The sequence below is a fragment of the Macaca thibetana genome, chromosome 2, assembly GCF_024542745.1.
Source record: "Macaca thibetana thibetana isolate TM-01 chromosome 2, ASM2454274v1, whole genome shotgun sequence".
NCBI classification, from domain to species: Eukaryota; Metazoa; Chordata; class Mammalia; order Primates; family Cercopithecidae; genus Macaca; species Macaca thibetana.
Window position 1 is genome coordinate 119711890 of NC_065579.1, and position 26362 is coordinate 119738251.

At 39.4% G+C, this 26362-nt stretch overlaps 1 protein-coding gene across 21 annotated transcripts in view; it reads right to left on the minus strand.

The window, feature by feature from the left end:
• Nucleotides 1-1411: 1411 nt before the first annotated feature.
• MAGI1 (membrane associated guanylate kinase, WW and PDZ domain containing 1) overlaps nucleotides 1412-26362 on the minus strand; it is a 686305-nt gene continuing 661354 nt past the window's right edge. For 7 of the 21 annotated variants that reach the window (XM_050778525.1, XM_050778527.1, XM_050778520.1 and 4 more), the window contains 6 exons: nucleotides 23502-23705; nucleotides 12654-12747; nucleotides 12464-12524; nucleotides 11276-11419; nucleotides 9083-9221; nucleotides 1412-5009 (listed from right to left, as the gene is read on the minus strand). In XM_050778525.1, coding sequence (XP_050634482.1) covers nucleotides 4255-5009; nucleotides 9083-9221; nucleotides 11276-11419; nucleotides 12464-12524; nucleotides 12654-12747; nucleotides 23502-23705 — 1397 coding nt within the window. In that variant the 3' untranslated portion in view covers nucleotides 1412-4254. Of the gene's footprint in view, nucleotides 5010-6961; nucleotides 7051-7170; nucleotides 9222-11275; nucleotides 11420-12463; nucleotides 12525-12653; nucleotides 12748-23501; nucleotides 23706-26362 lie in introns of those variants that run through there. The other 14 variants (XM_050778534.1, XM_050778533.1, XM_050778528.1 and 11 more) reach the window with 11 other exon arrangements.

The window sequence follows — 26362 nt, forward strand, 5'->3', positions numbered from 1 at the left end:
CCATCTTTAATAAAGGAGATACTAGAGAAGTGAGCAGAGTTCATAATTACCATCTTGGTGACAAAACAAAATACAGCAAAGGAGATGGATTGGAGGAAGGCCTACTATTCAACAAAATGCTTTTCGAATGCCCAGGAGCTTAGGTTCTGGAGGAAAACCCCAAACACTAAGTCCTAGAAAGGAACAACCCAAAAACTGTGTGAAGGAAACTGCAAAGTTATTCAAAACTACCCGATCCACCCACATGCATGTTAGGTCACTTGAGAATGGTTAACTTTTGTATCTAGTGTGACTTGGGAGTATGTCTAATTCCACACACATATCTACCTCCTGAAGTTGGACTTAGAGATGACTTTGTCTCAGTTTTCACAGCACAGCATTTTGGTTTCATATTCCTCAGCAATGGTAAGTGTAGTATTTTGTTGAATAGTATGTACCATACTATTTATAATTAAAAGGCCTTCCTCCCCATTTTAATAGAGGGAGAAAATTTTTTTTTCTTATGGGTACAGTGGCTCATGCCTGTAATTCCAGCACTTTGGGAGGCTGAGTTGGGCAGACTGCTTGAGCCCAGGTGTTTGTGACCAGTCTGGGCAAAAGGGCAAAACCCCATCTCTATAAAAATACCAAAAATCATTTGGGCATGGTGGCATGCCCCTCTAGTCCCAGTTACTCGGGAGGTTGAGCAGGGAGGATCACTTGAACCTGGGAGGTTGAGGCTGCAGTGAGCTGCGATCGTGCCACTGCACTCCAGCCTGGGCAACAGAGTGAGACCCTGTCTCAAAAAAAAAAAAAAAAAAAAAAAAAAAAAAAAATTTTTTTTCTTTGAAAAATAAGCCAGGACGAGAAAAGGAGTACTCACTGTCATGCAGAAATCTTCCTCAATTAAAAAAAAAAAAAAATTGTGTCATTTACTGAGGACTCTTCTAATTGCCAAAGATGTGCATCTATTCTTAGTTCTGTGATGTATGTCCCTTTATAGATGAGGAAACGGAGTCTTCAGAGGAGGTTAAGGAATGTGCCCAAGAATCACACCAGAAGTGATGAAGCTCTTAGCTTGGCAGGGTTTGTTTATTACCAGGGTTCTATGCTATACTGTGTTGTGCTGTTTAAACTTTCATGTGCATACAGCATAGCTGAGGATTTTATTAAATGCACATTCTGACTCAGTAGGTCTGGAGTAGGGCTGAGAATCTGCATTTCTAACAAGCTCCTCGGTGATGATGAGGCAGCTGGTCCACAGACCACACTTCGAGTAGCAAGGCACTATGCTATTGCAAGGGCATAGGTCCTGCTCTTTCAACACAATGGTATCTCATCAAGTTGGAGTCAGGGGCCCTCAATTGATTACTTGACCCTGATACATTTGAGACAACATAGAGACAAGGAAGATATCAATCCAGAAGCAATAGTGGTTGTGGAATGCATACATTTCCATGTATTTTTACAGTAAAAATGCATTAAAAAATCTTTCACAAAAGAAACTTAAAAAATACAATTAGGGTGTTGAGTCCTCCCCCCCCCAACATTCTTTCAGGCATCAACTGTGTAATGGAGGGAGACAAATTCCTAAATCATTTGATTTCATCATACAAAATACTCATCCATCATCTCTCATCAAGACATTTACATTAAGTGAGGGAGGGCGGGATTAAGGAAAGTAGGCTCACAAGAATCAGTTTCCAATTTAAGGTTACAGTAGTTCAAAGAAAACTATATCTTTCTGCTTAATGCATAGTCCCTGTACAGTACAATATTTCCAAACAAATCTGATGTGTGGAATTCAGGAGAAACTGCCACACCAAGAAGTCCACAGATTGAGATAAGCCCAGGTGGGTAGCACATAGATTTTAAAATGTCAAAAATCATCTTACAACAAGAAGGACATCAAGATGTTAACTTCAGGATATATTCCCAAAATCCACCTTGATTTCATTTACTTAAAACTCTGGACCACAATTGAGAGCATCAGTCATTTAACATCACAGATTTTGTTAGAACTAGTGAGAAGAATCCTAGCAGTGGAGCCTTGGGAATAAAATCTCCAAGTCGGCTCTTAGGAACTTGATGAAAAAGAACATCATTGTTCAGTTGTACTCTTCCTCAGCCTTACTACAGCTCAATGTATGCTTTGTATGGAAAACTTTAATAATAAAAATAGCATTCACAGACTTTTCCCTCCTTTTTAGCTACAGAATGTATATTGTGTCTGTTCCAGGAAAGGAACTTGTTTTATAAATGTCCACACAACTATAGCTACTCATTCTAATGTTATGTATAAACCCATAAGTCAAATAAAGCTATGAACAATGTAATATTTATATATGCATAGTGTTTTATAAAAAGATTGGCCCACATACTGCTTTTCATCAATACAGAAAGAGCATTAAGTCCATAGCACACTGCAAGAAATAAATGAGTGAAGAACAGAGAATGCAAACAAGTGCTTAATAATTCACAAGCAGGCTCACCATGGAGGAAATGATGATATTCAAACCAACTAAAGCTCTAGAGAATTACTTATATAGTCTCCCATTTTAAAACAACTTTACATACCTGATTTAGTTTACATTAAAATATATCCCCATGAATCAATTTGTTCCATATTCAGAAATATAAACACATATCACATTCCTCACAGCTAAATTTTGTCATAAATTCTCTTTTATACAAGAAAAAAAGGCAACAGCTGTTTTCTTTTTTTTCCCAACAGGCTCTATTAATTACAATTTTCAGCTCTGTACACGCAATGATTGGCTGGTTTTTTTTTTTTTTTTTTTTCTTTTTCCTTTTTTTTTTTTTCCTTACAGTACCATGGGAACAACAGTGATTGACTTGCAAAGTTTTGTGTATGGAAAATGCAAAACAGTACTACGGAAATACACAATGCACTGTAAGCAGCGGTTTGCTGTAGTGGTCCAACAGGTACAAGCAAACATTTTGGCTCAGCTAGGCAGTAATCCACTTAAACCACATCCCGGGGCTACAGCCGACCCAACCACAGCTCCTGTGGGGTCAAAAAGAATGGGTCTGTCTAAAAATAAAAATTGTTATGTTTTGTGCTGCTGTCCAAAGGACTCAAAGGACAGAGTCATGAGGAAGAAGTTTCCCAACCAGATCTAGAACCACTGGGACCACTTCCTTCCTTTCTCTTCCACCAACCTAGAGACTTGGACTATGGTTTCAAAGTGAAATTGGCATTTCTATGAATACCCACAGCCCTCACTTCTTTAAATATCAACAGAGAGGTTCCTTCCACCAAGGCTCATTCCCTCCTCCCCAATTTGGCTAAGGGCAACTATGGCCTTATACTAAAAGGGGGAGGGGCATGCTTTCCAAATTGGGGATCTTACGTCTTCCTCACACCAGGCACACTGTCCCCCGTTCCATCTACTATTCAGCCTCCGATCAGACAAGACAACATGAAAAATGCTTGTTGTCTGTTCCTTGTAGTAATTGAGCAAAGCTGTGATGGCGTTGCCTTCAATGAGATTTAATTAGATGCTGGAGATGCTCACGAACCTGACTATCTGTGCTTGGGTTGTATTTGGGTAAAGATGGCCGACATTTTTGTCTCTGTGCCTTCCTGGGCCAGGGAGATTACAAACTGTTTTCTGAACCAACTATAACTCACAATATAAAACGTCTTTGTGCTACGCAGTTTAGCTATAAATATCCTTCATTTGCAATAGTAGTCTTGTCATACAGTTTGCTTACTTTTAGGATCGGCAAACATAATCCATCCCAAAGGGTCCTCAGCTTTTACAAATAAAACTTTGCCTTTTTGTTCTTTGCTTTTAAGAAAAACTGCCGACTACAGTATAGCACTATATCACTACATAACAGTCTATATCAAATTAATTAAACTTAATCAATAAATTCCCTTACTTAGAGAAAATGATCAACAGCCCCATTTAACCAGGAGAGAAAAAGATTGCTCAAAAACGGGAACAATTCTTGACGATTCTACAGGTTACGTAGAAACAAAATTTATACCCCTTTGGGCCAGCATTTGGCAAATAATTTCCAAAAAAGTATGCATTTAAAAATACTTTCTTTAATATGATACATCAGGCACAATACTTTTCATATATATTTTTCTTATAAGATTTCAAATGCATAAAATGTTTGTTGTTATTCATAGGATCATCAGGTGTCAGATGCTTCATTAGGTAAGAAACTAAATAATTTCACGTTTGTGACTTTCCTCTTAGAACCTTTGACACGGTAAAGGTTGGAATGTGACTCAGCGTCTCAGATACTGAGGTCGGTGCTACATTCTTTGTAAGCTCGCCTTCTCTGCTCCGTGGGATGTCTGGAACTTCTGCCGGCATCCTGTTTCAGATTCCCCTCTTCCCTTTCTCGGTGGCTGGCTCTGTCCTCTCTGTTCCTTTTGTCCAGGGACCGCTCTCTCCTGCGCTCGGGGGAGCGCGCGCGCCTCCGGTCGGTGGACTTGGCCCTGCGCTCGGGCGAGCCCCCTCTCCTGCGCTCGGGGGACCTCCTTTGCTCCAGGAGTCTCTCCAGAGACCGTCTCCGCCGGCTGGGGGAGCCGTCTCTCCTGCGGGTGGGTGACCGCTCTCGCCTCCGCTCCGGAGAGACGTCTCGTCTCTTCTCGTGCTTCTCCCTCCTCTCCAAAGTGTTGTCGGCGCTGCGGGTGCCCTCCTTCCGCTTCTCTGGGGACCGCCTCTTGGGGCCGTTGGCGGCTGCCGTGCGCTCGGCCTGCGCGTCCCTCCGTCCCTCCGGCGCCCGGTCCTTGGGTCGGCATGCCCCGCTGTCGGGTTTCCTCGAAGTCCCATTCCAGGTGTGGTGTTCATTGGGTTGTCTGCTATACTCTCTGCTGCCTTTCGGATCCCTTGCGTGTGCCCGCTTTTCCCCATGTGGTGATGATTTGTGAAGATCGGGTGGGTAACTGGACTCCAATGACGGATGCTGCCGGCGGTCGGGCCCGGCCCTCACTTCCGGAACACCTTGTGGACCGGTTGGGGGGCCGTGGCGGTCGCTGCTGGGGTCTGCCAGGAAAATAAACGAGAGCAACAGTTGGGTATGAGGGTCCCTCGGCTCCTGTCCCCGCTCCCACCCACACTCGAGACCTCATTAGTCACAACAAGCAAACAACTGTTAAAGCAGTCAGACTCAAAGCCAACTGAATCTTGTTAATTTAAGGATAACTGCACGTAGTTAGGGTTAAAAAAAACTAGTACTTGTAGCTTTCAACGTCTAGCTGACTGAATGTTCTCCATACCCGAGACATAGATCATTAAAGAACTGACAAAAATCAGTCATGATTTGAGTCTTTAAAGGCACAATCCAAATAGTCTGTCTAGAGGCATCAAAATTTCCTCTGTAGCTATCCCTTGCTCTTCCTTTCCCACCCCCAACCCTTCTCCCCTGCGCCCACCCCTTTCCCACCCCCAAGAAAATATTCTTTGCTTTAAAGAATACTTGTTTTGATTTACTTAAAAATAATTTAGGGTATTGATCTGAAGGGGCACCTGGGAAGCTTTCTGGAGTAGGGCAGGAATCATCTACATCTTATCTGGGTGGTGATTAAATGGGTGCATACAGAAGTGAAAAAATCTACTGCACTGTATACTCAGGATTTATGCATTTTACCATATGCAAAAGTATACTTCTATTAAAAAAAAATCCAGGCTACCTAGCAGGCAAAGGGGATTACAGAGGCAACATGCTGGTCAGATGTTGATGATTGGCAAATGGGATATGTACACAAAGGCCCATTAAACTGTTCTATCTGTATTATTCAACTACTTTCTCTACTTTTGCATACATTAAAAAATAAGGAATTGTTTTTAAAAGGTGTTTTCTGATAGATAAAAGGGAGGGGAAGAGAATAAAAGGGAGGGGAAGAGAAGTTGCTAGGTACACATTTGAGATTGGATGGAGGTCAGATAAAATTTTCAGTTTAGAGGCACTTTTTCTTTATGATATGGGAGGTAGTCATAATGACATCTAAGAGCTTGGAGTCACTGGGCTGCTTCCTATAACATCAAGGTTTCTATATGTTTAAAAGCAGGGCAGCCCATAATGGCCTCTATTTATCATTATTCAATATTTGAAATGACAGTGCAAATGTTTTAGGCAGTGTCCTGAATTGAGGAGAGCTCTTTTCAAAGCTGGGATGCTTTGTTGCAACTAAACCCAACAAGTCATCCACATGACACCATTCCAAGCAAAGCGCCTGAAACAAGGTGCTGCAGTCTGGAGGGCAGACTCGTATGACAGTCAGAGACTAAGGGGTCACTGGGGCTCTTTAAGGATCTTTCATGAGCCAACAAGGTCAATATTTAGCAATTAACCTGTTTTATGACAACTTCCCAAAACCTAGAGTGGGTTTTTAACAAAAGCAAGTGAAAAGCCAAAAGCAGGGGTCAGCCAACTTTTTCTAAAGGGCAATAGTAAATAATTTGGGTGTTTTGGGCCGCACCATCTCTGTTACAACTATTCAGCTCTGCCACTGTAGTATAAAAACACAGGCAACACAAAAGTAATGGGCGTGGCTATGTGTCAATAAAACTTTACTTACAAAAACAGGCTATGGACAGGATGGGGCCCAGGGACTGTAGTTTGCTAAGAGATACCTGACCAAGCAGGAAATCTCATCTTTCCATCTAGCAAAGCCCTATGATACAGGGCTCCATGATACAAAGTTCATTCTTTCTAAATGCTGGGTTGGCTACAAGAATGAACAAAAAACAGGTTCTTAACAAAGGTCATTTGAAGACTTGGATACATGAAGGTACTTGGATCACCACTGGATTCTTATGCCTACTTTTAAGACAAGGGAGGGCAACACTTCAACAGGGTCAGCATTGTACTTACAATTCAAAGAACGCAGGGTGCTCAGAATGAATTGCCAAACATATCAAAACAGAGCTAAGCAGAAGCAATGAGGAAATTAGGCCACAGCACAGAAACACCTAGTATTGATTGAGCTACAAACCGTAGTTTGATTATGGCCCATAAGGTAGAAGCAAGCCTCCCCGAGCTTTTCATTTCTCATACATGCAGCGATATTAGGAGGTATCATCGCTGTGGAAGGGAGGGCCCAGCACCAAGAACAGTCAGAGAGAAAGAGAAAGAGAGAAAGAGAAAAAGTTGAACATTTAGATTCCCTATAACACAGAGGAAAGAAAAAAAAATCTGCATTTGTTAACATAGGGCAAAGAGAGTTTATTTGTCCAGTCAGACAGTCTAAGGCAACACTCAAATAAGGCTGCAGAGACCGCAATCGGAACAGTGACATTTTCAGACAGCCATAAGGTGACTCGAGAACCCAGACAATGAATGCATCCTTTTTTGTTTTGTTTTTTTCAAACAACTGGAACAATGACAGACTGGCATAGGAGAGCATTAACAATAAACAACAAAAGAACAAAATCCCTTCCCACCCCCACCAAAGACCGCGGCAGTTAAATTAAGTACAAAAAACTCATTACAAAAATAGCCTCACAGAGAAGCAGGTTCCAATCAGGTCAGAAAAATATTGGAACTTAACATATTATAACCCATTTGTGACTCTAATCAATGGAATTAGAGAGATTTAGTCCAAGTGACGCATGGAGACATTACAGTAGCACAACCCTGGCAGGTTCAACCCTTCTTGGAAAACCATGTATTTCAATGATCTTTATTTTTAGCCCAAAGAACATTTGTTAGTGTTGGATTTTCATCCTCAGTGCAACAGACATAGGTTTTGAGAAGGTACACAGGTTACTGACGATGACTCTCAAATGAAATATCACATCCAACAGAAGCATAGGGAAGACAGAAAAGGGAGACAATGTTACACAGTTTCAGTGGTATCAACACACCTAATGGTCAGAAGTTTAGTACAGTGCACAGCCACAGCATCTTAATGTTGTCAAAATACTTCCCCTGTGGTTGGCCATGTCTATAGGGGCCTTGTCTAATACCCACCCTCCCCCTGTACCTCGGACCCCTTGTATTTTGCACCTGTACAAATGTCCAACACCTGGGAAGGCTGGCCCTCCAAAGAGCTATCCTTCTCCTTGAGCTGCATCTGAATTAAACATATCATCAAGTCCAAAATGCAACTGAGAATTGTGCAGAATGACTTTCAGAAAAGAGGGTGATAATAGATAAATCCCTAATAAAGGGGACCAACGTATATGGGGACCATTCAATCACAGTTTCTATAGAAACTTTTGTAGACCTTTGGTTGGGAAAAAAAGCCCTACATCTAGGGCATAGCTTCTTCTTTTTTTTTTTTTTTTAAATTTTAAACACAAATCTCAAATAAATAGGACATAATTATTATCATATACAATATTTTGCCATCAGAACACTAAGCTATGTAAAGATCATTACTGTCTACTCAAATCAAGTCTAAAGATATGACAAAGGAACTCTATGTATAACCTGGCTTTCCTCATAGGAAAGGTATAATCACATGTTTCCCTCATGATGAGCACTGGGAATTTATTTCATCCTTTATCATTTAAAAACATTATGGCTAATATATTAACAGTTTTTGTTTGTTTGATAGTAGTGGGCTCAGATGGTCTGATTTGGGGTAAGAAACCAGTTGGGGGATGGAGAAGTGTTGTATACAGAGCATAAAGGAGGTGAGCAAAGCCCCCAAATCTCTCAAAATTTCATGCCTCTTAAATAAAGACACCAAGTAACCAAAAAGGAAAAAATAATTGTGCCTCAACATATCACTCAGGAAACCTGCTTTCCTGCTTCTTAAAAGGAGTATATAGTCATTTTGTGCTAACAATTGGATCTGAGGAACAGTTTGGCACAGTTCAAACAAACATTCCTTCGCTCTCGGTCGGACTAGACAAAATGTTCTCTCTGATTATCAGAAAGGGGGCTATAAAGATCTTGTCTTAGGCCATGCCCCAGTCCACATAAGCAAGCAAAAGGATGAAATGTGTAGAGATTTCAGAACAAGCGAGGCAAATAATCACATGGTGCGAGAGGCTGGTAAGACACTGGTGAATAGGGGAAACAAAAAAGACTTTCCTGCTGCCGTTCTGGAGACAAATTCATGGAGTCATGCCAGGGAAGGAAGGAATGTTTTCATAGTTTGACCCACCATATTCTGGTACTGAGCCGTCTCCCCGCTTCAGAAACAGACGAACTCTGCGGCCACCATTCTTAATCAGTTCTATAGCTCGAGAATGCTTCATGTTTTTGGTGGTCTCACCATTGATCTCTAAAATTTCATCACCAATCTGTCAGAGCAAAAGAAAACTAGGTGAGATTTAAAATTCATGTATGGATTCACCAAATATTTATTGAGCATGTGGCAGAACATCTATTGCTTTGGATGTGGCAGTGACCAAAACAGAAATCCCTGCCCTCATGGAGATTATATTCTAAAGAGGGAAAGACAATTAAGACAATTAGAAAACTACATGTATGCCGAATTACATGATAAAGGGGAAAAAAAAAAGCAGTAAGGGCATGTTAGTGGTTGGGGAGGGAGCTTTTAGGAAGGCTCCCATGATTTCTGCCTCTGTGCATTCACAATCTGTGTAATATCCCCCTGCCTTTGAATGTAAGTTGGATCAAGTGACTTGCTTCTAATAAACAGAATATAGCAAACATGGTATCAGTTCAAAGATTAGGTCATAAAATGATTTTGTCATCTGTCTTACTTGCTCTCTTTTCTTCTCTCACTTGTTTGCCCTGATGCATGTTATGAGCCATCCTCTGGAGTTCCATGATAATGAAATGAGGGACTGCCTTAAAGGCACTGAATCCTGGTAACAACCACGTGAGTGAGTTTAAAAAGCAAACCCTTCCCCAGGTGAGACTTCAGATGAGACCATAATCCCAACTGATAGACTGAATGCAGCATTCACTTTGTGTCAGTCACTGTTCTAGGCACTGGAATTAAAGAATAAATAAGACAGGGCAGATCCCCACTCAAATAGAGCTTATGTTCTAAAAAGAAGAGAAATAGCACTGGCTTTCAAGTCTACAGTCTTTAATTTGAATCCTATCATTTGGTAACTGATTTGCTCCCAGTACTTAACTTTCTGGAGTTTACTTTCTTACTTGTAGAATAGGCTGGTAACACCACCCATGCCCACTAAGCTGCTGGCATCAAATCAGGTAATACATGTAAACCTGTCTTGTAAACTATACGCCATTATACAAAATAGCATAATAATATTTCACTTGATCAAAAACATTTTTAAGTGATTAAAAGGCAAGAGAAAATAAATTCCTTATGTCTGAAATTCAAACAAAAGAAATATATACCACCATGTATCTTCCCTCGTATATGTACATGCAAAAAAAAAAAAAAAGGATATGAGAGAAACTGGTATACTGTTTGACCCTGGACACTATATTTTTACTACATACCATTTTCGTAAAATACATTCATGCTCTACCTTCTCAATTTTAAATGTTAAAAAATTCACTCTGAAGAAACTTAAACATCAAGATTGTGGCTTCAGTTCAAGTGTTATGATCCTCATCCTTAATCAGTTTTTCCCTTTTTCTGCTGAGGCTCAACTGCATTCACTTTTTTTCCTTTCCTGGCCTGACTGTCTTGATTTCTTTTAATTTGTTGTAAATGGCTCTCCATGGGCAAGTCCCAATCTATGTGACCTATCTATGAGTAGATGATTTATGTTTTCTTAATTATCTAATCTGCCCAGGAGAACAGCACATTCATCTACAGTAACAGATATTAGTGAAACAGAGCAGAGTGGACTTTTGGCATTTATGTATTTAAAATTTGTAGCTCTTACTACAGAGCAACTCTGAATATTCATGCCACAGAGCCCTGGCTCTTTGCTAAGACAGAGAGTAGACTTGCTCTCTCTAAGCCTAAGGTAAGACCACTGGTAGCCAGCTAGAGGATGAGTAGACCTCACTGCCCAGAATCTACAGGGCCACATGACTTTCCTGCTCTCTAAGCATCCCAGGGAACCCCAGAATTCCTGTCAAGTGATGTGCCTGCCCCATGACATTAAGCACAAGAACTATAGAAATAGGCTCTGAAAAATACCTACTTTAATATGTTTATAAGTAATTTAAATCCCTTATTCCCTATATCAACCCCAAGAGTTGGAAGTGTTCGCCTAACTTTAGCAGCTATAATTGTGCTTTAGGGAGAAATATTTGGTAGGGTAGGAGTCATGCATTTAAGAGAATCATGAAAGCCACAGAAAATGTAATTCTTATGAACATTAACATTCTAACAATATATGACAAGAATTCACTGCAGATGGTTTATTTGCACCTACCCCAGACTCCTCTCTCCACTTACCCTCATCTTTCCACACCTCTCTGCAGGACCATCCTCTGCTAAGCGCAGAACATAGAGGTCCATGTTATACTCTCGGCCTCCTCGAAGGCTAAAGCCAAATCCCTTGGCTCCTCTTTCCAGTTCCACAGTGTAAAAGTCTTGCTCCTATTTAAAGAAATTAAATGCAATCATTCTAGGAGAATTAATATCCATAGGAGTCTTCCTAAACATTCTTGGCAAAAAGGCACAACCTCTATCCCCATCTTGGTGACTCTTGTTTATTAATCATCTTGATTCATCCTCATTAATCTCAGAAGTCAGAGATCCAGAATTTGAAAACATTTATGAGCATGTCTAAATGCATGTGTGTATTTAATGTAACATATGTGGATTAAAATTTAATCAGTGAGGCCATGATTTGCATTTGGGGAAGGACAATTCCTCATTACATGATACCAGTCACCTGGCTGCTGGATGCCCAGCCTCCCTGACCTGTGTCCAATAAATGCTGACTGTGCCCATCATGAGGATACCAACAAAACCTCTCCAAATCCCAGTCAAGGAAAATTACAAAGGGACAACCGAAAGCCCCCAGGCGACCAGTAAAGAAGGAACCCAGTTGGGCACTTGTAATACCAGCTACTCAGGAGGCTGAGACAGGAGGACTGCTTGAGCCCAGGAGTTTCAGTCCATAAGACCCCTGTCTCTTAATTAAAAAACAAAACAAAACAAAAAAAGGGAATCTGTTTAATTTTGCATCACCCAAAGCTCCTCAAATTTGTTTTACCTGCTATTATTTTCACACTCTCCCTTGCCATCCTGAGGACAGGTATTTTGCTCTACGGATCTCACCTTAAATTCCCAAGCCTGAAAAACACCTTATCAAAAAGACATTTTCTGGGCAGAAGCATGTTTATGAAAACTATGAGTAGATATTGGCTGTTTTGCTTTCTCTAACTGGCGATCCTTGTGACAATTACTGCTTTTCTTTTTTTTTCCCCAAAAAAGGCTATCTAGGAATATTTCAAGGTAGCAAACTAAAATGTTATTTCCTAGAAAATCAAATGTAAGTATATATTTGGTAAATCACCTCACAAAAGGTTATTTCTTTTAAATTAAAGGTGCTTCAAAAAATATCCCATAAAAATAGCTTGAGAAAGTTGGAAGGAAATGTGCAAAGTATAGAGAAAAAAGAGAAATGGTGCTCACCTGTGTTGCCTGGGGTGCTTTGAACTCAAACTGAGATTCCTGCTTTGGTTTGGTGGTATTCCTGCCGAAGTGAGAGAAATAAATACAAGAGCAACCCATTAGGAAACTGAGAAAGAATCAAGGACATATATTGTCATGCTGGGAGTTACTTTTTTCCCCTTTAACAAAGGAAACCAAAGCCATGTCTGACCTTGTCTCCTGGGTCCCTTGCTGAGAAGGGGTGTGTGTGGTGGTGATGGTGGCGATCTTCTCTGCATTGGTCAGCAAGGTGGCATTCGAGGACTCTGCAAAGAGGGACAGAGCATAAAGAAATGAAGGCTCCAGAGAAGACATCCTCCAGCCAGGAGGTGTGCAGAAGCCCTGTATCTGAATAACAAGTGTGACTTCTCTGTCCCCATTTCAAACAGTCTGACTTGAATTTCTAGACAATTAGGAGTTTATAAACCATTTTAAGATCTTCTCTGATGTGGGTCATGCATGTCCCCATGACCCTCCTCCCAAACAGACACCTCCACAAATAAAACACAGTTTGCCAAAGAAAACACTGCTCTAAAATTCTAGCCAAGGTAGGTGTTTCTCACTCCTCCCCTGCCACTGCAAAAAGGCAATCCCATCAAAGTGCTGCACCACAGCACAATTCTCTCCCAGAACTTTAAAGGCTGATAATAAATGTCTCTGCCAACGTTTCCTGCAATTTATCAGCAATATTTAGTGGGTCTGCTTGATTTCCTCAAGTGAATATTAAAATCAGAAGTGTACTAACATCTTGTTAAACACACACATAATATCTACTTTCTTTCCCATTGCTTTTAATAAAGCACAACTGAAAATAATGGAACTCTTGACAGATCTTGTTTGGTATCACTCATGAAAAGTCAATTTTAAAATTTGCATTAGTCAGAGGCAGAGTTTGTAAATATAAGTTATACAAATCATGAAGCCACCTCCATGAAATGAACATGATTATATCCCTATATAAGTTGACCTTTTTCTCCACTAATCACATTCACAAGCAACTTCATCATCTCCAGAAGTTTGGAGATTTTGAATCCAAAAACTCAAAGTGCAACTACAGACTGCACACGAACATGCACTACTAAAATATAATCATTCCTATAGTGATAGCTATATATTCTTTACTAATAATTTCTTCATTAAGATCAAGGCAAGTAGCAACCAACTATGAGCAAGTTGTATTTTTAATATTTAATTGTAGGTTGACTGAAACTTGCCATACATTTTCTAATAAAGAAAATGCTAAATGTGGTGTTAGGTTCCATTATAAGATTCACCTGTGCATGCCCATTTAATTCAGTGAACCATTAAGCCTAGAAGTTACCAGGAGACCTATGGCTTATAGTAGGCACTTTCACGTTTGCTGAATACATGTATCTTCCCATCAGATTTAACTATTATATGGGAAAATATGTTAACTATTCCAAACTGAGATACCTGGAATATATATCTTTCCACTGCAGTTCTGGAACAAAAGACATCCCACAAATCCCAACTATCTGTGGTCTATCTTCCATTTACATTTCCCAAGGATCTTACTCAGCTTTGGTCTGGCTTCCTGTTATTTTATTTTCATGATACATAGTGGTTAAAAGCATGGGCTTGAGATTCAGACCTGGGATCAAATCAACTTTTTTTCTACTCATTAGCTGTGTGCCTTATTTTTCTTATCTGTTAAAAGGGGGTGATGACCATAATTCCCTTCTCATGGATAAAAGTATATGCAATGTTTAAGCTCTGTGCCTGACATACAATAAGCACTCAGTACACATTTATTACGGCTACTAATTTTATTACTATGAGACCTTGTATAAGTTAAACTCTCTGCAAAATGAGAAAGTTGAAATACGATTTCAACAGTTAATATACTGCAGCCATAAAAGCCCATTATGCTAAGGCACAAGAAGAAGAAGAAAATAACTCAGTCAAGTGAATTGTTAGGTGAATCCCATTCATGTTTTGGGACAATGTTTCCCACAATCTGTTTTACCAATCATTTCCTATGCACTCCTCTGAGTCTTTACTACACCAATAAGCCTATGACCGTCCAAGCTGGGGAAGTGGTGTTTCTCAGGCTTGCTGGGAGACAGTTTAGCACAATGGTGACTAGGTCAGATTCTGGAATCAGACTGTCTTATCTGACTTTGCATTCTAGGCTCTTCGATTTCCTGGATGGGACTTAAGCAAAGTTACTCAAATTCTCAGTGCCTCAGTTTTCTCGTCTGCACGTTGGGAATAAGAGAATTATCTAAGGAAATTGGGGTAAAGATGATCCAAGAAGATTGTTTGGAATAGTCCCTGGCACACAAAAACTGCTCAGAAGTGATAAGCATATTTTTGGTACCATGTATTTATTATTGTCATAATGTTAAAAGCATATTGTTGGTATATTTTAATGACTGCTATTATAACAGAAAATTATTTTCATAGCTTTTGGAGAAACGCTAGCTCCTTCATATAACTCCCATTTGAGGGCAGTTAACCAGCAGAACCAAGGTGATGAATCAGTGATATTTCATAAAGTATGCTCACTGTGTCACTAAATAGGACAAACAAGCTGTATAGCCATCACTGTGACTCTCCAGAACTTTCATAAACTCCTGTATTGGTCTTTTAGCAAACTTCATGTTGCTCACTGCAATTAGTTTTATGGAGACTCTCAGAAATCACCAGGTTGTTCAGGCCATGGGGAAATCATAATCAGGATACTAAAAACAATGTCTCCTTGTAATCAAAGTGATTATAATTATTGAATTGTACAGAGGTTCCTCTTTAGAGTTCTTGTGTGTTGTTGGTAGCCAGAGTTTTCTAAGCAGATCAGATTCCATTTTCAAACTATTTTTATTTTTCTGCTGCTTTCATGATTTCATGAGATAATCACCCAATACACAGAATTCCTTTATTATTTTTATTCCTATCCTTTATTTGCTATTTTTTTCCTCATCTGTATGTCTGTGAAACTCTTTTTTGGGTTGAAGTATAATTTTAAGCATGGTAAAATTAACATTTAACATGCAAATGTCGAATTGAGCTTGCTGAATTTTCCTCATTTGTTATTTATCTTAATCTATGAACCACCATCATTCAATGATCATTTAAATGTGCCAAGCACTGTGCTAAGTCCATTACCACATATATTACTTCATTTAACTCTCACCACTCAATAAAATAGGTATAATTATGGCCCCAGTTTACAAATGAAGACACTGGGGTATAGAAAATGTAGGTAATATGTCTAAGGTCACTCAGGCAGCAGGTGGAGATACTGGGAATGAAACCCAGGACCTACCTGACAGTGAACTTTTAGTTTTTGGTTTATATAGGAATTATGTGCTGGTATCAAGGAAATCACATCCAACTGGAACATTCCTTTCAAATAAGAAATAATTTTATTTTACTGTATAAATACTATCAACTTCACCAAGCAGTATCATAGATGAATTAAAACATGAAATATCCTGCTTTGACGGCTAGATTTTATAAACCATCTTCAGAGCAGCACCAAAATAATATTAGGTATACCCTAGATTTCCAGGATGTTTTTATACTATCGATAAAGTTATACTTGTTTTAGTGAACTTTTAATTCTTCATTTGGAATTAAATCAGGATTATATGTGCTGAAATTCTCTCTAGCTATTTAAAATACAGAGATGAGTCCATTATAAAAGAGCTTTATCCCAAAGCAAAAGTGGCCACTTATGGTAGAAAAAAATATAAAAGAAGGGCCTGTAACAAGAGTATGAGTCTCCCTGCCCTCCAGCAACAGTATTAGAAAGAGGTGTCAATGTATTCGACTTTTAAAACTGCAAGGCACGTGGACAGATTAGGTACTTTTATGACAAATTCCAGAAAGTACCCAACACCCTTTATTAAACAGTGTTTATACCTACTTTAGCTTTCCCAGAGGAGTGAAAATGGAGATTACTACACTTTCCATAGCAGTCATGTATCAAGGGAAGCAAATCCTAGCTCTCACAGCCCTGTCCAGGGACTATTCCAAATCTCAGCACTTACTCTTCCGACAGCAGCTTCCATCTTGGGTTTCAACCTATCTATCTGTGACAAGCGATTACAATTCTAACCTTGTTCCCATGTTAATATCCTTAGCCTCCCCTTGTGGAATCCACATTGAAAGCCAAGCAAATCAACAACGGATACAATCATTCCTGTCATAAATATTTTACTGGATAAACACGTATGTAATAAATATCTACGGGCAGCACGGGAAAATTTGAATCCCATAAATATTTGAAAAGTTTTGGGAGACTTTTTACTATTCTAATGCCTTTGCCAAGGAAACAGCAATATCTGTATGTTGCCAAGTTCTACCTCCTACGCAAGCAAATACTTTGAATCAGAGTGATCTGAAGTGCAAATTTAGGACCATTATTCAAATAAAGCATTTTTAAGCTCCTAAAGATTTTCATGTTGAACTTGACTCAATCTGATGATTCTATGTTACCTGGCTCAGTAAGTGTCTGTCCTTGTCTGATTAAAGTCTCTCTCCTACTCCATGGGGCATCTCTATACAATGCAAATGTTTGACTTCTTAGATTTCAAGTTCAGATTCAGTATGTTCAGCTATGCTCTGGGCCCTTCTGTGCTGCCATTGTGTATTTATTCATTCATTCCTTGCCCAATCTCACAGGAGAAAAGGTTCTGCCCTCCCCCATTGTCCACCCTGGTCCCAAAGAGAATCAAATTAGCAAAGGTGAGGACTCCCCAAACCTTGGCCTGACCAAGGCTGTGAAAACACTCCTGCCAGACCTTCTAACATACAATAATGCCAAGGAAAGAGGAATCACGTTTTGGAGGTTTTGTTGGAAAAGTTAGAGAGAAATGTGGGAAGCAGAGTGAGGGAAACTAAAGACTGAGATAAGTGAAACCGGAGAAAGAATGAGGTGACAGATGACAAGAACAAAGAATTAGGTAGCATGAACTAGACATGGAAATAGACTCAGAGTAGACTCAAGCACTGCACAAATGACACAGCATCTTTTCAAAGGGCCTCCTGGGGTTTCAAGAATAGTATCCCGATGTGATGGATTCTTTTTTTTTTTTTTTTCTGAAGACAGTCTCACTGTTGCCCAGTCTGGAATGGGCAGTGGTACAATCTTGACTCACTGCAACCTCTGCCTCCTGGTTTCAAGCAATTCTTGTGCCTCAGCCTCCTGAGTAGCTGGGACTACAGGCATGTGTCACCATGCCTGGCTAATTTTTTGTATTTTAGTAGAGACAGGGTTTCACCATGTTGCCTGGGCTGGTCTTGAACTCCTGAGCTCAGGCAATGTGCCAACCTAGGCCTCCCAAAGTGCTGGGATTACAGGCGGGAGCTACCATGCCTGGCTGCAGATGTGATAGATTTCTAAGAGCTCAGAAACTACTCTGAGTTAAGGCCTTTAGTCTCCTTGTAGATATCATGAAACAAATGGCCTTTGGGCCACTTGATGAAGTAAATATTAGACTAAAAGATCTGAAGGAGACCTGAGGCATCGGCACCTCCATTGTACCTTGGAATCAACTATGTCCAACACACTTTCACAGAAAGGAAGTGGATCCAGCGTGATTATCTCTTCACTGAACTGTAATGGTCACCTTTGTCTTCTAGGGGTTTGCAAAATCCTCCTGGATCTCCCACATCTTTCAAGAAATCTAACTCCCCTGCTTCAACTCTAATTTCCAAGATGCTGTTTCTCAGACCCACTTAAAATATAAGCATCACCGTGAATCCGGGAGGCAGAGCTTGCAGTGAGCCGAGATCGTGCCACCGCACTCCAGCCTGTGCGACAGAGCGAGACTCCATCTCAAAAAAAAAAAAAAAAAAAAAAAAAAAAAAAAAAAAAAAAGCATCACATATTCATCCTTTGCCAGACTTGATTCCCTTTACCTGGCTTCTGGCACTTACAAAGTAACTAGAGAAGAGGTTTATTATCATATCAACCAAATTTCTGAAACATCTTGGATGCTCAGCAGAACATGTACTGCCATAAAAAATAACAATCCTCAACTATCTTGTACCAGTTTTATGTTTACTTGTTTCTAACCAAGGTAGCACAAGATATCTATGTGAATTTTATATTTCCTATGTATTTAAATTTTAAAATTGCCTTTATAATGCCAATGTTATTGGATAATCCACCCTGCATGATAATTTTTGGTGTTCAGGCTTAAAAGTTTTTTTTCCAGGATATTTTGTTTTATTTTGTTTGTTCTGAGACAGGGTCTCACTCTGTCATCCAGGCTGGAGTGCAGTGGCATGATCAGGGATCACTGAAGCTCGACCTCCACCTCCTGGGCTCCAGCCACCCACCTGCCTCAGTGCCTCCTGTCCCCTGCCCCAAATAGTTGGACTACGGGTGCAAGCCACCTCTCCTAGCTAATTGTTTTGAATTTTTAGTAGAGATGACGTCTCTACTACTCTAAACATGTTGCCAAGGCTGGTCTGGAACTCCTGAGCTCAAGTGATCCTCTTGCCTCAGCCTCCCAAAGTGCTGGGATTACAGGCGTGTGCCACTGCATCCAGCTGTGTATTTCATTAAGTCAACATCTACTATCTACACTGTAGAATAAGTCTCTTCTAAGTATTTATGTTTTTACTGACTTCAAACTCTTTTTCTAAGCTCTTCACTTGGGGAGTACTTTCTTTCCTTCCTTTTTTGGACATTCTCATTCCCACAATAAGATTGACCAATTATAAACCCAGAAAGTCAATCCCTGGGTCCTGTTCTTTTGGGTTAGTCTGTTTGATATCTTTCCATGGCATGTAAATAAATGTGTCTAAATTCATACACAAAGCATACCTTGGAGATATCATGGGTTCAGTTCCAGATCATGGCAATAAAAAAGCAGGTATTCCAGTAAAGTGAGTCATACAAATTCTTTGGTTTCCCAGTGCATATAAAATTTATGTTTACACTATACTATATTAAGTGTACAATAGCATTATGTTTAAAAAAATTACATACCTTAATTTTAAAATACTTTATTGCTAAAAAATGCTAATAATGATTATCTGAGCCTTCAGTGAGTTGTAATCTTTTTTTGCCGATGGAGGGTCTTGCCTTGATGTTGATGCCTGCTGATTGATCAGGGTGGTGGTTGCTGAAGGTTGGGTAGCTGTGGCAACCTCTTAAAAAAAGACAACAATGAAGTTTGCCACATCACGGGGCTCTTCCTTTAATGAAAGATTTCTCTGCAGTGTGTTGCTGTTTGATAGCATTTTACCCTCAGTAGAACTGTTTTTTAAAAAATTGGAGTCAATCCTCTCAGACTCTGCCACTGCTTTATTAACTAACTTGATGTAATAATCGAAACCCTTTGTTGTCATTTCAACAAAGTTCACAACACCTTTACCAGTAGATTCCATCTCAAGAAACCATTTTCTTTGTTCATCCATAAGAAGCAACTCCTCGTCTGTTCAAGTTTTATCATGAGATTATGGCAATTCAGTCACATCTTCAGGCTCCACTTCCAATTCTACTTCTCTTGCTATTTCCACCACAAAAGAACTCCTGCAGTTCCTTCCTCCACTGAAGTCTCAAACCCCTCAAAGTTATCCATGAAGGTTGGAGTCAACCTCTTCTAAAATCTTGTTAATGTCAAATTTTAACCTTCTCCCATGAATCATAAATGTTCTTAATGGCATCTAGAAGGGTGAATCTTTTCCAAAAGATTTTCCAAATCTTTCCAAATGGATTTTCCAAATCCATTAGAGCCACCACTATCTACGGCAGGTATAGCCTTACAAAATACATTTCTTAAATAGTAAGACTTAAAAGTCAAAATGACTCCTTGATCCATGAACTATAGAATGGATGTTGTGTTAGCAGGCATGAGAACAACATTCATTTCCTTGTACATTTCCATTAGAACTCTTGGGTGACCAGGTGTATTGTCAATGAGCAGTAATATGTTGAAAGAAATTTTTTTTCCCCTAAGCAGTAGGTCTCAGTAGTGGGCTTAAAATATTCAATAAACCACAGCACAACAGATGTGCTGTCATTTAGGCTTTGTTGTTCCATTTCTAGAGCACAGGCAGAGTATATTCAGCATCATTCTGAAAGGTTCTAGCATTTTCAGAATAGTCAAATGAGCACTGGCTTCAACTTAAAGTCATCAGCTGCATTAGCCCCTCACAAGAGAGTCAGCCAGTCCTTTGAAGCTTTGAAACTAGGAATTGATGTCTCCTCTCTAGCTAGGAAAGTCTTAAATGACATCTTCTTCTAATAGAATACTGTTTTGTCTACACTGAAAATCTGTCATTTTGTGCAGCCACCTTCATCTATGATCTTAATAATTAAATCATCTGGAAAACTTGCTGCAGCTTTTACATTTGCACTTGCTGCTTACCCTTATACTTTCATGTTATGGTGACGGTTTATTTCTTTAAATCTCATGAACCCACCTCTGCTAGCTTCAAACTATCTTCTCCAGCTTTCTCCCCTTTCTCAGCCTTTACTGAATTGAGGACTTAGGAACTTGCTCTGGATTGGACTCCGGCTTAAGGGAATGTTTTGGTTGGTTTGATTTTAATCCAGACCACTCACACTTTCTCCATATCAGCAATAAGGCTGTTTCACTTTCTTAAAATCCGTGTGTTCTCTGGAGTGGCACTTTTAATTTCCTTTAAGAAATTTTCCTTTGCATTCACAACCTGGATAAATGTTTAGCATGAGGGATCTAGCTTTTGGCCTATCTCAGCTTTTGACATGCCTTCCTCACTATGCTTAATCATTTCTAGGTTTTGATTTAAAGTGAGAGATGTGTGACTCTTCCTTTCATATGAAGAGTTAGAGGCCATTGTAAAGTTATTTATTGTCCTAATTTCAATATTGCTTTATCTTGGAAAAGGTCTGAGGAAAGGAACAGAGATGGGGAATGGCTAGTCAATGGAGCAGTCAGACCACACATGACATTTATTAATTGTTTGTCTTCTTATGTGGGTATGGTTTGTGGCACCCCCAAACAATTACAATAGTAACATCAAAGATCATTGATCACAGGTCATCACAGCAGATATAATAATAATTAATACTAATAAAGCTTGAAATACTGTTAGAATTACCAAAATGTGACACAGAGGCACAAAGTGAGCAACTGCTGTTGGAAAAATGACACTGACAGACTTGCTCGAAGCAGAGTGGCCACAAACCTTCAATTTGTACAAAATGAAGTACCTGCAAAGTGCAATAAAATGAAGTGCAATGAAAGGAGGGATGTCTGGACTACATTTGGCTCTCTCAATCACTTCTCACTGTATTTTCTGGCTTCCTTCATCCTTCCCATTAGGAACCTATGTTCTATCATCTTGTGACCACTTTCCTAAATTGTAATAGCTTTCCAGAGTGGTGAATTGGTGGAATGAACTCCAGACCAGTTGGTAAATGACTAACCATGCATTTGAAGGAGGGTGAAGTAGACCATCATTCAAGAAGCCATTTTTTTGCTCCATATTTAGTGTGGGATATTTTTGGTGCAGAGAAAGTTTTCTGTTCTTGGAACCAACAATTTTCAAACATTTACTGTTTGGTTTTGCATTTACCTTTTCCTTAAGGCACCAGCTATATCTTTCAAATCTTGAACTAGAAAGTTCACTTTCTAGCAGTTAGTATATAAAAATACTCATTTGGTAAATAACTTTCAGATGAAATGTCTGATTTTCTTATTTTATAGATACATGGCATAGAGTTTTTATCACACTATCTTTATAAACCAGATTTTTTTTGAGAAATACTCACTGACTTTTAGAATATATATTTTATAACATGTATAGCAAGACTAAAAAAAGACATTTAAACATTTTGGGACAAGTGTCATTTTCCTCTCCAGAGCAGAGTAAGCTTAGAATAAAGTGAATATTCAGGATTTAATTTTCTAAAGGATCTATACTTCCTGACATTAGTGTATCGACTTAAATTTTTTTTTTTTTTTTTTTTTTGAGATGAGTCTCGCCCTATTGCCCAGGCTGGAGTACAGCAGCGCAGTCACAGCTCACTGCAACCTCTGCCTCCTGCGCTCAAGTGATTCTCCTGCCTCAGCCTCCCAAGTAGCTGGGACTGCAGGCATGTGCCACCATGCTAGGCTAATTTTTATATTTTTAGTAGAGACAGGGTTTCACCATGTTGGCCAGGCTGGTCTCAAACTCCTGACCTCAGGTGATCCACCCGCCTTGACCTCCTAAAGTGCTGGGATTCCAGGCGTGAGACACCGCACTCAGTCTCAACTTAATTTTTATTAAACATGAATAATACAATGAGTATTGGTATTTTGTGCTGGGTAACTTTTTATTGTGAGGGCTATTCTGTGTTCTGTAGGATGTTTTGAAGCATGTCTGACCTCACTAGATGCTACTTGCACCCACTGCATACAATGCCAATGCTCCCTGGGGGGCAGAAGTTATATAAAAGAACCAAAGATTTAAATTTAACTAATCAAACAAACAAATAAGGATAGGCCTAGTTTAATGCAGATATAATCTATCAAAAATAGAGAGATTTCATTCTTTCTTCATTCACATACAAAAATTAGGGACAAATCCAGTAGACACAAACTCTTAGATTCTCCCATTAAATAAAAAACTTTGATACATTCACTTATTCTAAAAAACTATAGTACTGGCTCTGAATTGCTACCATGCAGGTTTTGTCATGTCACCAGATTATACAGTTCATATTATACATATCAGAGGATCTGTACTACCTGTATTAAAACTATTTTATAGTGTTGAAGACAAGGACACAAAAAGCTAAATAAGTTGAGGAAAGGGTGAAGATTTTTCTGAAACTTTTATATCTGCAGCAAGACAGGGTCACAGGGCTAAAGGATTAATTACATAAGAGGGTGAGATAATGGGTTAGTAACAATGGCTCACGTTTACTTAATGGGTATATTTAGTTAAGGATGAATGAAGCTGCCACTAAATTAACACTATTCAGTTACATGAACACTAATGAAAGAGAGAGAGAGAAAAGGAAAAAGACAGAGAGAGAGAGAGAGAGAGAGAGATAATAGGTATACTTTACCATCCCCAGGAATGATGCGGAGGGTAACTGTGTTTCCTGCTTCCTTGATTAGGTTCACAATGTCTGAATGGGATTTGTTGGTGATGGAACATCCATTTACTGCCAAGATCCGGTCTCCTACTTTCAGCTTGCCACAGCGGTCAGCAGGGCTCCCCTCAATAATCCGACCTATTTTGTGAGGCATAGCCACACATGCATTGCCTGCTTTGATATTGAGTTTTAATTTTTTTAAAGTTACGTGGGAATATAGCAAAGGGAAGAGAAAAAGGGTTGAAAAGGGAAAGAGAAGGTTAAGTGTTAATTAATTAAAGCATTAAGCAAATGTTATTAAAGGAGAGCTCTGCACCGATGGTCAAAACATTGGCAATACTCAGGGTGTCTGTATAAGGAGCTACTGCCCTGAAACTAGAATCGATTGCTGCCATCCTTTCCAGATTCAAAATCAGGGGAACCCCCAGGTTTCCTCCTTAAACCAATTACAAAATTTGGGATAGCTGGCAACTTCAAAGATTTTTAAGAGCCCCAAAATAACTCGCTGTTGGCTTATTTTGGGACTGCAAATGTGAAACCCAAGGCTGGGATGGATGCTTTTACTCATTCTGTGTTCATGTCACTTCATTTTTGCCAGCTGTTGTTTAAGCTTCTGCCAATGTTTTGTTCCTTCTCCGTTTAGAAAAACAATCACTGGGCATCTGGTGAGGCATAAGTCTGCTAGCACCAAAAATTCAATCTGAAAACACCTAATGAACAAACACTCAGATTTTCTGCCTTCTCCCCAGAATGATGAAAGCTTTAGAAAATGGGCGTAATTGTAAGAGATGAGCTAAGAAAGCACCCAACCTTGAGGCTTATTTTTCCTTTTAGGACCTTTGCTCAAGCAGCTAGTCTTATGTGCTTTCAGAGTGTGGCCCGACTGGTTCATTAGCTCTGAAATCATCCTCCTGCCTCACAAAAATCCCCTCAAAGGACTATGAAAATCTAGTACCTATTTAGGCTGAGGACATTGATCCAAAGCTAGGTTCAAATCTTTCCTCACCCTTTTTCCTTTAATCATCTCCTTTCTCATCATCAGTTACTGCACATCCACAATATCAAAGACCGGGAAAAGTGCATTTGGAGAGAAAGGTTTATCATGCACTTTGAGGCACTGCATGTCATTGCTAACTTCTAGAGAGAGGTGGCTGGCTTTGAGGCCTGATATAGATTTCTAGTTAATCTAGTTAATCATGTATTGAGTTTCAAAGTTCTTATGCATATTCACCTACTTTGAGAATTTGTCTTTCTGGGGACTATGAAGGTAGTTATGCAGTTGAGTTACCTTTTGGAAAGGGTGACAAAATTAACATGAGGGACATTACAACTAACTGAGTAGGCTCTTCTGTCATAATTTGGACCTTAAGGGTAACGTGTGTGGGAAAATGCGCTTTAATTCCTTTGAATTTCAGCAGATTTGCCTGAGCTTGTATCACAGGATGGAACATCAAGGTAAGATAATTTTTAAAAGTTAACAGTCTATTAGAATACAACAGGTAGGCGTGCTGGAATGCTCCCATACTCAAATTCAAGGTCTTGACTAAGTTTAGTTGATCTCCAAGGACAATTGGTATCACAAAGGTATCGAATAGCAGGTCTGAGGAAAGCTCAGCAAAGCTCAGAAGTCTCATGCAAGGTATTAGGGAAAGTTTAATTTGTTTGTTGTAAGAGCCAAAGGAAAACAATCAAAGACCAAATTGTGAGTGTGAATACAATATTCATTATATAACACATAACCTGCCACTTGACATATATGCTATTTCTTTCTCGAAGGTGAAACTGACAATTCTGAAATAGTTAGGAACATCACAGGATGCATGGAGACAGTCAAATTGTAAATCTGAAGAAAGTAATTTGGGATTTCTTTCTCCCCTCTTCCTTCTCTTTATTTTTATATTAAGCAGGAAAGTCTCTGAAATAAATTTTAAAACAAAACCAAAAAATCTTGCTTTGATTTCAGGTCATCCATCCATGACATGCTATGATGACTTTATTAATGTAGCTCAAAAAGCACTGTTAGTAATGGGCATTTGTTACTGCAGCCACACATGCATAGACCTGGCTGGGTCACTGTCCCCTGTTAAACATAAAACTTACGGGGAGACAGCTCTAGCAGGAAGCAACACACCAAGACTAAATGGAGGCCAAGTGAGTTCTACTGGATGAGAATGCTAAAGGGGTGTAGCACCTTGCTGGTCCTAGCCAGTTTCCACGTGGGTAAGTCATTCAGGGATAGAGCTGAGGTACATGAAAAGCCTGCACAGCCTGCACAGCCCTTTCCCTTCTCCCATTGTATTCCATAGTAAGTAACAAACGTGCTCGGGAGATAACAAATGACTTTTTACTCAATCAGGAAGGTGGATCATTTTTGGAGTGTACATCTATAATCAATCCATCGCAATGGGAAACATTCATATATCACTAGTTTCTGCAATCATCTGGGTTTCTCTTGGTCTTTGCTAGTGTACCCAGCAGAGAGTGAACCTTCTGAGAAAGTGACAATTGTGTTTCTACATACTTTGCTGAAACCCTCAACGTCTGGATGAGACAGGAAAATCAAATGACTCTTAACTCAGATTTTAACCAGACTTTAAATCAAGCAACAGTAAAAATATTATTTAAAAATTTTTAAAAATTCCTATGGGAATACAGTAGAGAAAGAACACAGATGAGGTGGACTAGCATCTCCTGTAGTATTTTTATTCCTTATACCTCTATTTTTCCTAGAGCATTTCTACAGCCGTATGCTCCTTGTAAAAACTCTTAAGATATTCTTAAGACCATTCTGAGGCTCTTGCAATTAGTGCTGTCCTATTCAATACCTTTCA